At 38.1% G+C, this 18324-nt stretch overlaps 1 protein-coding gene across 3 annotated transcripts in view; it reads right to left on the bottom strand.

The window, feature by feature from the left end:
* Positions 1–18324, bottom strand: part of dmrt1 (doublesex and mab-3 related transcription factor 1) — a 29633-nt gene that overhangs the window by 5095 nt on the left and 6214 nt on the right. The window contains exons 3-5 of one of the 3 annotated variants that reach the window (XM_016669124.1): positions 15740–15900; positions 9291–9465; positions 2821–3029 (exon numbers count right to left, since the gene is read on the bottom strand). In XM_016669124.1, the coding sequence (XP_016524610.1) occupies positions 2959–3029; positions 9291–9465; positions 15740–15900 (407 nt within the window). In that variant the 3' untranslated portion in view covers positions 2821–2958. Of the gene's footprint in view, positions 1–2820; positions 3030–9290; positions 9466–15739; positions 15901–18324 lie in introns of those variants that run through there. The other 2 variants (XM_007547341.2, XM_007547340.2) reach the window with 2 other exon arrangements.

The following is an 18324-nucleotide window of genomic DNA, read 5'->3' as shown; positions in this document are numbered from 1 at the left end:
TGAGACAGAAGAATCGTTCTTCACCTGTGTGAATGTGTGGGAGGCGTTCAGGGCCGGCAGCGTTTAGTGAGGCTGTTATGAAGGAGAAAAAATTAAATCGCAGGGATGAAGAGTTGCCTGTCACATGACAAGGTTGCCCTGAGATTAAATGGCAGCCATTAAAATGATACGAGGTGTGTCTAAAAAAAAAAGAAGCAGGCCCGGTCGGACCCATGTGTGTCCAACTTGTAAAGATGGACGCTCCGGTCTGTGGCTGCTCATCACGCCATCGGAGCGGCTGCAGGACTTAATGGCCCAGAAAACGGAGCCAAAGAGCAGACGGGCGGCCGGGCTTTAAACAGCCAACGCACTCAGCCGACGCTCAGCAGGCAGACCTTCACCCTGCAGCACAGATCCTCACCAACACACCGCAAACACACGAAACCTCACTCACCAGGTAGTTTCTACTAAAAATACACTTTAAATAAGATAAAACTAACTAGCAGCTTGTTTTAAGTCAGTAATTTGTTAAGCAGATGTGGACAGAGAAGAAAAAAACTACTCAAGTAAGAGCAGCACTACTTTAACATATTTATACTAAAAGTGAAAAGTATCCATCCAAGAAATTACTCAACTAAGAGTAAAAAACTATTTGGTAAAAAGTCTACTGAAGTACTGATCAGATTATCAGTCATGTAATATTTAAAAATTACGTCATCAGACGGACCAAAATATAAAATTAAGTGGGAATTTTAGGGATAGAAATGACAGTAATTCATAAGTAACAAAAAATAACAAAGTAATGTTTTCAAAATGAGTTTCAATAAAAATGTTATGAAACTTTAACAAAAACTGCAGGTGTGTCTGTGTGGTGAAGTTTTAGCTAAAACATGTTTGTTTTCATTCAGTGGGTAGAAAATCCATAAATTTTACACCAGCAAAGTACTTCATAATAAAATCACTCACATAAATGTAAAAAGTACAGCATAGTAAAATACTCCTAAAAGTACATTTAAAAAATAAATAAATAAAATAAAAAAATTACTCAAGTAAATGTAACAGAGTAAACATAACTGCCCAACTCTGATTAGAACAAGACATTTTTCCTGTAAGAAAAATAATCTGCCAATAAAACCTGAACTTTTCATCAATATGAAGAAATTATTTACGTAAACATGCTCCTACTTCTTGTTAAAAAGTTACTTGTTAGTTTGGCCTTATCTGAGGTGTAATAAGATATTTGCACTAGAATCTAAACCAAAAAAACTTGGTAAGATCTTGTGGTTTTGCAGTGTATTAATAAACTTTTATTTAACCCGTTTTCTTTTAAAGTTAAGCTTTTACTAACCAAAACTTGTATCTTTTATGCTTTTTGTTTTTTAAAATCCTTACTGGGATTTTCTGTGATAGAACAACAGAAAGTGGCTCGTAATCAAAAAGTTGAAGGAAAAGAAAAAAATATTTTGAGCGTTTTATGCATAAAAATCTGAAAGGTGCGGTGTGAATTTTCCAGTGTCAATAAACATGGACGCCTCTGACCTTTTCCATGTGTAAATAAAAATAACCACAGAGGTGATCCTCAGTTAGGAAACATGTTTTGCTCACAACTTTTCTTCTTTTTCAAGAAAAAACTCAAAATGTTTTTGTTTTGATCAGCAGAACTCTGATGGTTGAACTGCTTCTAATTTTAAGCCACATCAAACATTCTAATCAGTGAACTAAACCAGGTCAATAAAAGCTTTTGCATTGCCATTATTACGGACTATTCATTTTACTGTCTGCTGTTAAATCTTCCATAAATTTCTCTCTCTCGTCTCGTCAAACTGAGAAGCATTGAGACAGTAGTTTAAAGGGATGGAGCCGCTTTTGAAGCAATTAAGATGTTTAAAGAAACACTTAGAGGCTCATTATTGGTTTGCAGTGGAGCCGATGTGAGTGGAGGACCGACGCAGTTTGACAGAAGGCATCAGGCTCTGAGGTCAGAGGCTAATTAAGCAGAGACGACCCTTTGCTCCTGCATTGTTAACCAATCTGTCCCCGGCGAGGACGACCGCCAGAGAGGCGTGACGCCGCCGCCGTCTCCGCGCTAAATCTCCATTTCGGCTACTGTGCCCCATCAGCTCGCAAAATAGCACGTCGGAGGGTCGCCGGCGTTCTGACGGGATCCATCCAAGAGTTATGGATATGCAATAATGAGCTGAGGCGGCCGATCGATGTTTGCGTGACTTCTCTATCATTGCGCTTTAAACAAGAGATTAATTGTGAGTCGACAGCGTAAGAAAAATGCCAAAGTAAAGGACACAGGAAGAGTGAAATATATCGCCGCGCTAAAGCTGTCAGACGTGTTTATTCAAGTCGTTCAACTGTTTCAGAGAGCTGCCATGGAAACATCATTTACCAACACACACCAACATCAGCAGGCCGAGGACAGGAAAACGTTACTAAGTTTGTTTTATCAGAAAATCCTGAGGAAGCACCGTCTGCTAAATCTGGAAAACAATAATATAATTTATTTATGCAATATTTTTCTAAAAACTCAGACACTTAGTCAGAATAAAGCACATACAGGAAACAAAATCATAAAAGGAAAAAAAAATAGATTAATATAGGTATATTTTAAGAGTTTAAAGAAAAGTATTTTAAACTAAACAGATTCAATTTAAAGTTGTCAACTGTTATTTTTGACAAAAATGAACAATTTAAAAAGAAAAAAAAAATTCTGGTGGAATCTAAAGCAGCTTTTTCTTTTATTGTTTTCAGAGACAAAACAACCATATCTGCAGCGTTTTACTTTAAAATAAAAAATAAACTAACCAACAGGAAAAATATTCTGTAATTATTCTGGGACTTTAACACCTTCATTCAGAACACATTAAAAATTTCAACGCAATTAATTGCTTTTTTTTGCAGCCAAAACCTCTGTATTCAGGCATTTTTGGTATTCATGCCAGGCCACCAGGTGGCGCTGTGATGTGCAGCTTAAGGAAGTGCTATCCGTTTTGTTGTTCTCTGCCCTGGCATGCGTCCAGTAAACCCGACAGCTTTCACACCTGCAGGAGGCATCCACAAAAAGTTTCACAGTCTTCCTGAGAGCTGGTTTTAGAAACGGTGTTCCTGTCAGAGACGCCGATCAAACTGGATTGGAACAGAAATGCTACGGTGTAAACGGGTTGTAAAGGAGGTGCTGCCATGCGATTGGTGATTTCCTGTTTATGTCTGCAACACATTAAACAGGGAGACTACCAGACAAGAAGGCTGGACAGATGATATCTCCATGTTTTGCATCCTGTGCGCCCCAACCAAGACCAACATCACTTTAATTAAAGATGGCTGAAAGCATGAAGAGGCCAAGATTACCAAAGTTCGCAAAACTCACTGGTTACATCTAGTTAAAGACAAACTCTTTGCTGAAACTTTCCTAAAACCATGAAAATTATGGACAACCTCGGCCATCCTCTTCATGAGAGTGTCTTCAGACAGAGGCTTCTTCAAATTTGCTGTAATACAGACTGCTACAGGAGCTCTTTCCTGCCAACAGCCAACATATTTACAATAACGATGAAAAATCTGAATTAATGAGTTAGAACAACATTTAATTTCTCTAAAATCAATAAAGCATTTTTAAATTTTTGAATGAATGTAACGAACTGCAGGTCAAATCAGTTTCAGTTGAGCAGAAATGGAACAGAAGTTTCATCTCTGTCAGTTTTCCTCCCGTAAAACCACTAAAACAGGGAAACGTTCTTATCAGACGCTGAGATTTCAGGTTCAGCAGAAGGACGTTTCAGATTCAACAGCATTTGACAACCATTTCACTTCACTTCAAGCCAGCAGGACGGTGTGTGTGTGGGTGTGTGTGTGAGAGAGAGTCAGAAAGAGAAATAGAGAGTGAGGATAAGAGGACATAAACTACACAGCCCTGGCCATTTAATGTCTCCACAGCCCCAGGCCTGTGTTAATGGTGGTGTTGAACACATTACTGTGGTGCTTGTGCCCTGAGCAGACAATTATACTGGTATTTAGCCCCGGAGGCTATCAGGGCACTTAGCAGCACCACGGGCCGGGGAGGACGGCTTGACAGCTCTCACAGGAGTTTTATTCTGTAATCAAGAACCAGGAGAAACGCCAAAATAAGAGCCACCAGGTTCCCAGGGGCCTCCAGTCAAACATCGCTTCAGCTTACAGAAACAGCTCAGAGAAACATTCTCATTTACTGACTTAACAGGGACTAAACTGGCAGATCTGTCAGGTTGTAACTGCGTTTTAATATGAATCTAATGGAAGTGGACTGAATGAAAAATAAAGAAAACTGGATCTGTGTCCTGTAAACACCTTTCAGGTGACTTTAAGTTTGAGAAACAGCTAAATGTGTTAAACCTAATTTTATAAAAGGACTTTTGACAAAAATAAGTTATTTTGTATTATTTACTAATGGATCATGTCAAAAACTGATATGACAATTAGGGATGAAACTTCAGGCTGATATCGATTTTGTTGTTATGGATAATATTGATATTTACCAATATTATATATATTATATATATGCTATATATATTTCTTTACCGTTTCAACACCTTTAGAAAGAAGTGACCAGAAACAGACAGCAACAAGATGAAAATAAAAAGACTTTTTTCTGTCTATATTTGATATGAAAGGTCTGGAACATGAACAATAACGTAATCTAAATGCACAAAAGCCTTCGGGGCAAAATGACTGTACATGTTTGAACATCTACAACTTTTTCCACATTTTGTCTCATTGCAGTTTTATTTATTGGACTGATACTGATATGTTAAACAATAACTAAAATCAGTCGATACCGATGTTAGTGCTGATATATCGTGCATCCCTAATTGAAATTAGATTTGTTTACTCAGAGAAGTTGGTTTATCTTAGACCAGACAAACACATTTTGTCTTAATTTTGACAAAATTTTAACGTAACTTTTAAAACTCCATTATTTTTTACATATTTGTTGAAACTCACCATGTCATGACAGCTTGGTATGAGACAGATCTGTAAAATAATCAAGTTCCTTTGCCTTCTCCCAGTCCTATCTAGAAACAACCAATCAAGGCCAGGAGGCGGGTCTTAGTGCTGTCAATCACCCCCTTTCTTTCTGCTACCCTGCAGATAGCATAGCCTGTTGTGAACACTAAGGCTAGTTGATGAATGGCTTATAGATATTTACACTATAAATTAGACCATAAACCTGTGCTGAGATTTTGTGTTTTTGCAGTGTCCTGCTGGTTTCACCTCTGTTAATGAATCAACAGAGCAAATGTGTTAAAGTTGGTGACGTTTTGAACCCATCAGCAATGAACTCTGGCTACATGACATGAAACAGCGCTTACTTTGAAAAGGTCACCTCTTTGCGGCGAGGAACCGATTTCTGATTCGTTTAGGTTTAATAAATCCTAAAGAGTCAGCGGCCTTTGTGGCATCTCAAAAATGAGAGTGAGGCGAAGGTTTGTGGCGGTAAGTAATCTGACCTGAAAGCAGCTAAAAGCCATTTTACACACGAAACAAAGAAACGCAGCGGCGGCAGCTTCTTGGTAGTTTTTTTCTTTGCTTATTCTTCAGAGGGAGGCTGACAACCTGAAACGACAGACTTTATACGCAGTAACTCAAGTTGGTGTACAGTAGGATATAGATTGAAGTGAGAAAAATCAATAGAATATCATCTAGAAAGATAGTAATGGATTTCTAACTTAATGGGCTCACACAGGTCTATCGATTAGCAGGATGAAAATCTGCAATACCTCAACAATCTGATTTGCATTTAAATTACAGTAGGCGCTGTGCTGACACCGATATAACAACACAGACAAACGTATAGCTGGGCGAGCGGCGCTCCATCATCACGTCTGACTGCGGGCTAAATCCGCTTTTCGAAAAGTAAAGGAAAAGTTGCTCTGCTGAGAGATAACCAACTTCTAAATTCTGCTGGTCGGGACAAGGACAGAAAAATGTCACCTATGAGTCTGAGGCGGCCATAACTCTGGCTGGGCAGCTCATCGTGAGGCGGCTGTTTGTGGAGAAACACTGTGGATGTCTCTGTGTATGTGTATATTTGTACTGAGTGGGTGGGTGGGAGTGGAGGCGACGTGAGATGAGATGTTGAGAGGGGAGGGGAGTTTGATGGACTGCACTGTCACCTCCCGGCCGGCGATTTACAGCGGCGCGGCTGCTGACGAGCGCGGGGCAGTAAACAGGCCGGCCAGGGGCGTATTTCACAGCGAGCTGGCTTTTATGAAGAACACCGGGATGGCTCTGCCCACGGCTCCGCCCGCACCGCCGTGACGGATGGAGAAAGACGCATGACAAGCTTCATCATTGTTTGTAAATCTTAACTGTTCCCGCTCACTAACTCCAGAAGGCAATTTTGCGGAGACAGCGAGAGGGGGGGGACGAAGAGCGAGGAGGAGGAGGAAGGGGTAAGGAGGGGAGGGGAAAGGACAGCGTGGCACTCTTGAAGGTTATTTGGATCTCTGTATTTGGCCAAATGATTAGCCTTATCCTGGGAGGGAGATAAATCTGCCAGGCGCCGTTTGGCAGCCGTGTGGGAAGGGAGGGAAGGAAGATCACAGGAACCGTTTCCTCCGTCTGATCCCGACCAAAACATCGCTTTACTTCACCTCAACGTCCAGCCGCTTTCTGTAACAACACCTGCTTCTCCATCACAAATGTTTGCAAATATTTGTCTCTATTCTGCTAATGTCAAAAAAACACAATTTTGCAGTTGCCATGAATAAGAAATTAAATTAAACTCACGTTAATGAGTCACTAAAAATGAGCACACAAGCAACAGCGATGGCCAACAAACCCGCTTCTCTCGACCCACTCGGTTTTAATTTATGGGTCTAAAAATGATCTGATGGACGCTGGAAGAGATTATTGTTGTTTTCATGTTGTGCTAAAAGGAGTTAGACTATCAGCGAAGCTACTCAAGGCTAAAAGAGCATCTCTATGCTAAACATGCACAGAGGCTAACGCTAAGGTCAGTGTCTACAGTCCACTTTTCTAAAGAAACACCGGAAAACTGAAGGGCTAGAATAACACTTCATATTAATCTGATGGCTGAATAACAGATTAAAAACAATAAATATATTTGCTTTTGAGCTCATGTCTGTTTATCCAATAATTTAGCAGCAAAAGAGTTTTTTTCATTCGTCAGTAAATAGTTTTCTAAAAAATTATTAATTAATTACAATTAACTCATTTAGTCGACCCTCACCATTATTGTGTATACTCAAATATCTTTTATTGTGCATGTAGCTCTGACAGATTAGAATCTCAGTAACTTGTGTTACTTTTGTTTTTACTGTTTTACTTCGAGATATTAAATAAAACAGATGAATATAATTAGATGTGAAGGTGTGACATGGCATTGAAACAGATCCCAGGGGTCCGTGTGCTGGACGCACATTTCAGAATCCTGCACACTGCAAACTATGTTTGTTAGGCTAAGAGGCCGCTCTTTCTGTTAGCTACAGTCCTGCAGTATTAAAGATGATGGTCAGATCTGCTAATAAACAACCTGCTTTGTAAAAATCTGAATTTAAGATCCAGCTTTGAACCTGCAGACCTCTAATAGGCTATGGAAATGAACACTGCCTCTTTCTCTTTTTTTAAAAAAGGTGAATTGACACTAAAAGTGGGACCACCGGCTGAGATTGTTTTCTTGTAATGGAGCATGGCGGTTCAGGGTGGAGCTGACGTGGGACCCTCACAGCAGAAGGACAGCTGAAGGTGGTAAACAAACAGCGCTACAAGGCCAGATGTGGAGGTCCTAAGCTTTACGATGCTGGTGGTGTCATCGCTCCCTTCCAGGAAAAACACGGCTGATGCTGTGATTCTGACGCTCTTTCTCTGTGTCCTTCTCGTGAGAAATTAGATATTACTACGAGAAAAACACAGGTACAGAAAAACTGGGTTCCTAGCATAAACATGTCCCACCAAATGCCAAAAGTGCATCAGTTCACAGAGAACAATATCAAATTAGGCTGATGAAGCCATGATAAATCAATAACACATATTGCAAATGAAAGGGACTTCCGAGGAATTTGAAATCAAAAATCGATCCTTCGCTGTATATCGTCACTCTGATACTTCATGCTGTCATTTCTGGGTTTGGGTTCTGCTCATCAACCTTCCTTTTCTTCAAACCCACAGGCCGGGATGTTTGACAGAAACACGAATAAAACATAATTACTTATCAGAAATACTTTCCAGATCTAGTTTCCTTAACAAACTGAACCCTGACAACGGACTTTTTCTTTTTGCATCAGCTTAGACTGAAAGTGAGTGAGAATATCCTCCATGCTGGAAATGTGAAGGCAGGGCACAATTAAACGATGTGCCATCCTCAGTAAAACAGATATTAAAGTAGTTCATGTCTGCCTTAGCTAACACACAAAAGATAGTTTGACAATAAACACTACAGCAAATATCACTGATATGAATCTAAGTACTGTAAAGTACTCAAAAATTTTAATCAAGTAATAGCTTTAATAACTTATATTATTTATAAGTTATTAAAGCAAGTCGCCTTAAAAGGATTATTTCACAACAACACTTTTGAAACCATCTTAAAATGTAAAGAGAAAGAAGATTTGCTGAAGAAAAATAATTGAAATGGCCAGAAACAGATTTTCCATCCTGGACAAATTGGTCCCTGTAATCTCAGTTTTTGCTGCCACTTTGCTTTCCATCAGTAATCTCACTCTTATTACGTACTTATCTGCATTCTTTAGATATTTCCAAAAAACACTTTACTGAAGATGATAAGCAACGCACATAATCTGATTCCCCCACATTCCCTGGTAATAAGGAAGGCATAAACTCCCGGCAACCAGAAACGCTGCGCTGAGATTCTCATCTGGAAAGAAATCTACTGCTGCACAAATCAGAGATTACATCTGCTTCATCTGTAAACACGGCGAAAAGAAACAAAGCTGCACTGTTTGGGACTTCTTGGACAGGTCTGCACAGTTTATACTCTATTCCCCTTTCTAATTCCCAATAATTCACCTGAATCATATTTTAATACATTCTCTGTTGTATTTTAAACATCAGAAAAGCATTTAGCTGATTAAAGCCATAAAGCAAAGCCTTAAAATTCATTGATGAGAGCCTGCATACACGGAAAGTACTGGATTTGCAGTAAAGTTTAGTGCAAGTGAAAATGAAATTTTATGACACTCTCGACTTGAATGCAGTCCTCCCTTGGATGTTCTGTTGATAAAGTCTGGGTAAAAGTTTATGGGGCCTTATGAGTGTGTGTGTTGGAGTGTTTCTGTGTTGCTCACAGCCTGCCATGGTCTCAGAGCAGCTGTTGTTCTCCTCCAGGCTGACAAAGGGCGGCACACAGGTGGTGGAGCCCAGGCCCTGGGTCAGGTAGGTGGCCCCGGGGTAATAGGAGTGCATCCGGTACTGGGAGGACACGCCGTGGCTTGGGAGGCGGCTGTCCCCATGGGGCATCTGCTTTAAACAAAAGAACAACAAAAATGTCACATTTATATGTAGAATACACAGTAATTAGAAGTACACTGTAAAACTGGCCAAAATGTTCACCTTGACCTGACCTGTGACTCACAATCTGTTTGCAGTTGGTGAACACAGCTTATATAAGAACTAGCAAGCCACACTCTTCAGTTTCCTTCTACCGCAGGAAAACAACTCAAAGTTAGCTATTTTCACAATAAGTAAAGTGTAAAGCTAAAGATTTTTAAAGGAAACTAGTTTCTGCCAAAGCATGTCAGTCAGGCTGCTACAGTAAATAATGGTCATTTTAGTCCTTCATCATTTAAACTTTTGGTTGAATTGTCCCACCCTTTAGGTACAAAATAAACATATTCATGTTTAACTTGTAATTTTAATTGCATTTCTTATTAAAATAGAAAAAATGCAATTGCAAACTTGTGTCTTTTCAACATTAGAATATCAAAAAAGGTGTGCGCACATTTGTGCCTTAGCAAGCTAATGGAAACATATACGGTATATGTTTATATGTCTGAATGCTTGAGGTATATGATATACACTAAAGGTGCATGTACACAAGTAGGGGTTCTTCTATTTGGTTATGAAAATAAATAAACCTTTTTAAACAAAGTGCAGTCATACTGATTTTGAGGTTGAGGCATGTCGGTCTTTCTCTCTTGAATTTTAGACTTCTGGCCTTTATTCGTTCAGTAAACAAGAAAAAATGTACCAATATAGAAAATCAGCTTATCTTAACTTTTTAGGAGTTTGTCTGAGGTAACATTTACATTTTTAATAAAACGATGATCAATTCTTTCTCATTTCAATTCTCACAGAGAACAGCTTGTTCTCTGTCAGTCCGACGCCCGTGCAAAGGCGCAGATTAACTGCAACAAAAATGTTACAAAAGCACAGAGAGAGCAAACAAAATCGGTGCACAAACGTTTTAATGTAAATGCTGTAGCAAGCGCCTGCACAGGCCCATTCCTTTCTTCAAAAGCAGTTGCAGTTTAAACATAGATAACACACATTTCAAAAACAACTTACATGCAAGAATGTCACACTGTATTCATATATATATGTGATAATTGTTGCTACCACTATATGACCTGATTCAGTTCCAGACATTCACAAGCAAAGCATTAGGAACAAACAGGAAATCATCATTAGCTGCAGGAACGAGCTGCAACGCCCGGCGGCTTTCTCCAGACCTCTGAAAACTTTCAGACGAGCTGTCTACTCAGCAGCAAGGCCGCCTCACTGAGGGTTTTCAATTTCATTTTTATGGAATTTGATTTCTGTCAGCCTGTAATATGTCACCCGTATTGTCCACACCATCAGCTCTGCGACAGCTTTATAAACTGTTATTTAAGCTACACTCCACTCTTGTATTGGGCTGTGAAAAACAGAGATTGGAATGGAGTCTTCAAAGTGCACCGAGCTTATGGCTCCCAGCACACATATAGCACAGGACTAAACTGTCTTAGCAAAAGTTGCTCACAAAAGGCTTTTTTTCTGGTTAACACGGATGGTAAAACATCCAGATCCAGTGTGTGGATTTGGCCTAAATGAAGGATTCAGTGTCCCATGTAGAGTTCGGCATATCGATGCTGATGTATTGTTTGCTGCCTCTTGGCCAGGACTTCCTTGAAAAAAAGGTTTTTAGTCTCAATGATTTTTTTATCCTGGAAAAATAAAGGTTAAATTAAAAAAATTTAACTGAGTATAAATCTATTTTTTTAAAACATATAAACTGTATAAATTGGTTCTTAAGCTTGCCATCTTTATGCTTCTGTGTAAACTGTGCACAGAAGCAGTTTTCTGTCACTCTGCACTGTGTCAAACGGACCAAAGCCTTTCAGCAACCTATTCCCCTCCTTGCCTGTGGGGGCGCTGCAACAAGAAGGAAACAACATGAAAACCTCTGAAGACACTGAATGCACCTTCCCTCTTCACAAAATGTAGCAGCGCATTTGTTTTGGTGATATTTACCCAGAATGCCCTGCGCTTCCTGCTTTTGGAGTGGTCTCCAGTCCCTTTGATGTTAACAAATGTATTCAAACCTCAACAGAGTTCACTGATCCGAACCAGACCGAGGTTTGTAGGCAAACCAGAGTGCATGTTGTGTGTATTGCAGGATTTATTTTTTGTCTTTAGTTAAAGACCACAAGCCATTTTACCCGTTAGAGCATTTAAGCTACTCATACATTTGTTTTGGTGTATTTACCCAGAATGCCCTGCGCTTATAGTTTGCTTCCTGCTTTTGGAATGATTTCTGGTCCGCTTAGCGTTCACACATGTATTCAAACCGAACCCGTGATCACATAAACCGAACCAAGCCTGAGGTTTCTAGGCAGACCAGAGTTCACTTCTGTTGGTCCACATCAAAGTCTGAATTTGGATTCACACATTCAAAAACAAACCAGACTTTCTAGGCAAAGTCTGATTAAAGTGAACTAAACAGTTGGTGTGAATGGGCCTTAGAACACCAACAGTTTTGAGTTGAGAGTAATTTTGTTACGTACTCTGTGTAAGTACAAGAAGATCTACTGTTTTGTATTTTTGCATTTTACTAATAATCTATAACAGGAAGAGAAGTGCACTGCAGCTTCCTAATAATGAAAGTTTCCACACATCTACAGCAGTGCTTATAAGCTGACTTGTTGAGTCTCGGGGGGCTTATTACCGCCCTGACAGTGCCTATCTTCTTATCTGGCACCATCTTCTGTCTGGAAGCTCTTTGCCACCCTTATTTTATCACCATCCACCTGCATGGCAGCCAAGCACCGAGAGCAGAACAGAGGAGAGAGATGGCCTTACGCTGATAACAACCGCAATGTTTCCTCTGGGGCTGCACGTTGGAAAGGGATCAGCTGGGACCTCAAGTTCACTTACTAAAGATTACTTACATGGATCTTATTTCACAGCCCAACACAAAGTAGGGCAAAACTGTGAAGCAGAAGGTAAATGATACCTGGTTTTATAAAATTTTGAGAAACAAAACACTGAAAACCGTAATGGGGTTTCGTGGTCATCAGTCACAAGAAAAGCTACCAAGATTTGTGATGGGAATGATGTGCTTGTACAGGAACTCAAGAAGAATCCTGTCAGCTCCAGGAAACGGCCATGTCCTGTATAAATGTATGTTATTGATTAGAAATAGCAACAAAATATAATCTGCATACTTCAAACTCCAAAATTAGGTTAATTCATGAGGTAAATTATGGCTAATGTATCTAATATGCATCATACCTAAATTTATATGTGTGCATATGCTATATTCAAATTAATCTGCACCTAATTTAGTATCTATTTGACAGCAAAAACAATTAATTTATATATAACTGTAAATACATTCTGCTGTAGGGGTCAAAGGGCATGAACATGAATGCAGTTTGCTACATTAATATTTTTTTGTAATTCATCCTTCACTTTACAATGTGCAACTTTGTGTTAGTCTTTAAAAAGTAATTAATTTCACCAGATATAGCTTAAATAAATTTCCAAAAATACAGGTGGTATGAGTATCTTTACAGTGCACAATGAAGTCAGAACATAACAGTAAAGCAAAATAATAAGATCTGTTCAGGATACATATCCTGAACAGATCAAATGTTCACTTTTATTGGATAGTAAAAGAATAAAAATGACAACAGAAACTGACCTAATCTTTGACTAGTAAGAGAAGATATGAAACTGTGTTGTAGGAAGTAATTTTCCTGAAAATGTAAAAGATAAATTCTTACCCGGGTATCTCAAGGATGACGCTTGAAGTTTAATAAAACTGAAATATGGTCAAATAAATAAGACTATTTTTAAGCAAAAAACAATAAAAGTAAAAAAAATGTCATCTTTCTCCTTCCCACTGTGTGTTTGTGGCATTAATAGAATCCACAAATAATAAACTCTGGAATTACAAAAAGAGTGGCCAGTAAATTTAGAGAATCGCATCACGTAACCCCTTCAACCCGACAGCCTGCCAAAAAAAAATCATAAATCACAAAGGAGGATGGCTAAATTATGCTAAAGAGCGCTAACTGATTAGCATTAATGTGCTCACTTTCTTCCTCAAGCGCTGAAGCATGGCGGTTTGTTCTTCTGCCGACAGACAATACCATTAACCTTTGCAATTTAGCCTCTGCAGGGTGGCAGAGGCAGTGACCCCAAAACTAGATGTTGCTACTGGGGGAAACCGGAGGGAGGCAGAGAGAGGTGGGAAAAATGATCTTCATAAAAAAACCAAACCACATCGTCAGGGATCAGGGGAGAGTTATAGTTATAATCTGCTTCATGCATAATCTCATTTCCTTTGGACACAACAGAGATACATTCCAGTATAAATCAGTGCATGTACACACAGCTGGAGGAGGGACCAAACGCAGGCCGCCAGACAAAACTAACAACTGAGTTTAACTGCATTTTGAAGCCGTTACTATTTGTACTAACCGTTTACTCAGTACCTACCTTTCAAAAGTGTAATGTTTTAAATTATGGAAGTATATTCTGAGTAAATTAAAAATGAACGGCCTTTATTGTCGGACACAATAAAGGCCGACAATAAATAAGGTCAGCAGTGTTGAATATTTCAAATGTAGCTGCAACCACTTGGTTCACCAATAAAACCAGAAATAAAAATGTAAAAAAAAAAATTCAAATATTTAATTGTGTTAACCATAACGAGCACCTTTAGAGGCACAAAAGGGGACATTAATGTCAATTCTACTTTCTAAGGACAAACGCAGGGAAACAGTGGCACATTTATGTTACTCTATATAACGTTTTATTTCCGGTTACATTACCACAGCGTGATGTGGAAGAATGCTGTTTGATTTGACAGATAATGACAGCAAAGTAACCAATATAACTGTTACTTTATTCCTTATATTCTTTTATTCTTAGTAAGGAACAAAATAATATTTATTCTTTATTAAGAATAGATATTCTTAATTACAATTTGTTTTTACTGTTGTTATAAATCTTGTTTAAGAATATAATAATCTTCTAGTAATGTAATGTTGAGGCCATACTGCCCACTATTAGAATAAAATAACATTTGGTCCAACTAAGCTGAAAACAGTCAGGGATTCATAGACTGATTATTTAAATGAACTGATCATAACAAACTAAACCCCAGCTTTTTTTTAAATTGGTTTACAGCCTTGTAAACATTTCTCCACCCAAAGCTGAGTCACTGTGAGCTTTAATGATGAAATTATAAAAATCAGAACATTAACATCCGCTTGAGCCAAAAAAAACAAGCTCAGTCTGCTTTGACCTTTTACTCCTCTGTTCTTTAACAAGCGTCTGCAAAGCTTTTTCCCATTAGCCCCATCATGTCCTGTTTTAGGGTGTTTTCACACCTGATAGTCACTTGTTCAATTGGGGACAAAATTGCAACATTTGTTACATTTTCAGCTGCTGTGGTTCTCTTTCACACTGCAGTGTCAGATGATCCAAACCCTGTTCCCTTTCTCGCCTGTGGGGGCGCTGCACCAAGAACCACTAAAGGAAACAACACAAAAACCACTGAAGAAGACACTGAATGCAACTTCCTTCTTCACAAAATGTAAACAAAAATGGAGTGGTGCCAGATTTTAGCGGTCAGAGGATTTCTCTTTGGTGTTCTGCTGCTAGCACTAAACTAGCATGTTGGTTTTGGTTGTTTTTACCCAGAATGCCCTGCACTGTAGTCCACTTCCTGATTTTGGCTCTGTCTACGGTCCGCTTGGTCTTCACATATGCATTAGAACTGAACCAGAACTTTTATAATCCACATCAGAATTCGATTATGCATTCACAAATCCACTAGCAAACTGGACTTTCTAAACAAATGAACTGGAGTTTGATTAGTCAGGACTGGTGGGAGCGATCGGGTCTGCAGACCATCATGACCCAAACTGTTGTACAGATGACTTCATTAACCTCATATGAATATCTACGTCTTCTCCAAATGGTTTCTTCTGTTTGACTGAACTATATTTACTTCTTTGTTCTTCTTCTATCTGTTGTAATTTAAAGTTGTTTTACTTTAGATGTCTGGATGTAGATCATTTTTAATATAAGTTTTCAAAGACAGCCTACAGATGAAGTTTAACTTAAGAAAACAACATACAAAGTTCTCATACAAATATTTTCTTTTTTAATAGGCTGCAATGAAACTTCAGGGACTCTGAGCTCATTTTAAGTCAATAATTCCTTAATTTTGATGGAAAAGTTCTAGTTGCATTGTCAGATTATTTCACTTGAAACATGACATGTTTCTCATGTTGTGTGTTACCTGGTACTGTGGGTAGTTGTACAGATTGGTGTAGTAGGGGGGGTAGCGTGACTGCTGGTAGAAGTTGTAATAGGAGGTTTCCAGCAACAGGTCAGAAGTTCCCTCAGAGTGAGGCCTAGCAGAGGAAGAGGAGGGACTGGAGGACGATGAAGAGCGACTTCCTGGAGAAAGAAATGAAGGAGTAAGACTAAGATTGTCTCAAATAAACTATTGTCCGTGGCCTTTAATCTGTAATCTGTATTTCTATCATGTAAATTAAAGATTTTTTTTTAATTCAAATTTGATTGATTTTCTGAATATTGTCTCACATAAAACACAAAACAAAAAAAGGCTGGTGCACCCCCCCCCTTCAATACCCAGGGTACAGTCATATATCACATGTATGTTACAGTGTTAATTAAAAAACATTCAGTAGTTGGAAGAAAGAAGATTTTTTTTATATTCTTTGACATAATTATTTTCCAGCTTCAGTTAAAAAAACACTCAGAGGTTATTACTTCAGCTCCACCTGAATATTTGAAATGTTTGTGTAGTATTAGTTTTCCTGAGTGTCTTTTTCAAACCAAGATTAAACAGCGCCATCTGCTGGTGCTGGTAACAGTTATATTTACTTTAAGAATATCATCTGAAAGTTTAATTAGTGGAGGAATTTAGCTAGAAAACTCATATAGATTTATTACACATAGTGAAAATTTATTTCAAGCATTTGTTTCTGTTCATTTTGGTGATTTACAACTGATGCATAATCTTTGAAAAAACAAAATTTAAATAAGATCATCAAAATACACAAGACGAATAAAAATAAATACAAATATTTTTTACTGAAGAAATGTTGGAGAACCCAGATTAAAAAACACAAAGAAAAAAAAATCAACCAATATAGCTGGTTTTCAATGAAGCCTTTAGAGATAAAAATGTTTTCAGATTTGCTTTTGTTTTTGCAAGGTTTTATTAAATAGTAATATTAAATATAATATAAAATTAGTTTGCATTTTGCACAAAAAACATATATGCACATGTTCTAGACATCTTGCTCAGGAAATTATATGAATATTTCTAATCCAGTAGCTTTCTAAGAATGAACAATGGGCTTTAATCTTTAAGCTATGTAAAAAAAAACCAGAAGAAAAGTCAGTATTTGTTCATGTTTTTGTTTGAAATAGATATAATATTACAGGGATCTTACACGGTTAAAGTTTGTGTATGTATAGACATGTTGGAAGTTAAATAAAAAATGTTTTGTGAAACTAATTTAGCTGTATCTCAAATAGCATACAAGGGAATAATGATCTTCAACAGATCAGTGTTAATAGTGGATATTTTAGTAAATAAAAACAAGATATATTTAACAGAAGTTCAGTATTTTTCCTCCTACCTGTGTGGAAGTCTGGCAGATCTATTCATGAAAAAATCTTCTTTTTTTCTATTTCAAACATCAAAACAATCTTTTTCCAAAGAGTCATGGTCATTTTTATCACTATGAGTAATAAAGGTGACTAAACTATGTTTTTTTGCACGTTGGGCTTAACACAAGGAATGGAGCACCAAATCCTGCAATTGTTCCTGTAATCTCAGCAATTTTCTCTACTAAACATTTCTTTCTTCCACTCAACTTTCCTTTAATTTGTATTAGGAAGCCAGAAATTAAACTTAGGGTGCTCATTTACAATAAATTGTAATCATCCAAAGTAGAAATGAACTGCATCACTGAATGACTAGAATGACTGAACTTTTCAGTGACATTCAGATCGAGATGGACCTGTGTGATGGATAATTCTTCCAGGATGAAAAGTTCAAGATAATTACTGGCTATCTGCTGTGCTTTCCTTATCAGCAAGGCCACATTCCTCTCAGGCAGACCACGATCTTTTGGTTTTGCACAATGAAGACACTGTGCATCCCTGAATCCTCAGATATTAAGTCTTTTGTCCCCGCTCCGAAGCCAATCTTGTCATCACCGTATCAATGAGTGCTTCACTCCTTTTTCCAGCACAGCCCGCTCTCACTGTTCTGAGGACAAAGTTGACTTTTTTTCACACAGCAAAGCAGGGAGAAACGGAGCGTAAGCAGCCTTGACCTTCATCACATGACAGGTCCATATCATACGTTCCCTGCTAACAAGCCTCCTACTAGGATAAAGTCAACAATGGAAAAACTGTTTACTGCTGCAAGCCAGGAGCCAGAGCAGAACTGAGTCAGCAGGTGCCTCAGAGATTAGAAGCTTTCTGACCGACATGCATGTAATTATAGCTGAAATAACACTATTTAGCTTGCCAGGATTTTATCTAAGACAAACACCAACTTGGTACTAATTTTGAAACATTTTCTCCCAAAAATGTTGACTTGTTTTCTTTTTAAAGACTAAAGCAGTGAAACATACAAATGATAATAATAGCAGCTTTATATAGCCTAACCTGAAAGAAGCAAACACATTTAATAAGTTTGCAACGCAATGACTAACAATATGGTGATTTATGCACATATTAGGTCTTGATGATATGGCTGAAAATTGCATCATGATATAAACGTTTCATATCAGTCAATATCAACAATTATTGATTATTTTTTTCTTTTAAATATCTGAA

The sequence above is a fragment of the Poecilia formosa genome, unplaced genomic scaffold (genome assembly GCF_000485575.1).
Source record: "Poecilia formosa unplaced genomic scaffold, Poecilia_formosa-5.1.2 Scaffold20, whole genome shotgun sequence".
In the NCBI taxonomy this organism is placed as follows: domain Eukaryota; kingdom Metazoa; phylum Chordata; class Actinopteri; order Cyprinodontiformes; family Poeciliidae; genus Poecilia; species Poecilia formosa.
The sequence above is the reverse complement of the archived record's forward strand: the minus strand, read 5'-3'. Positions and strand labels throughout refer to the sequence as shown.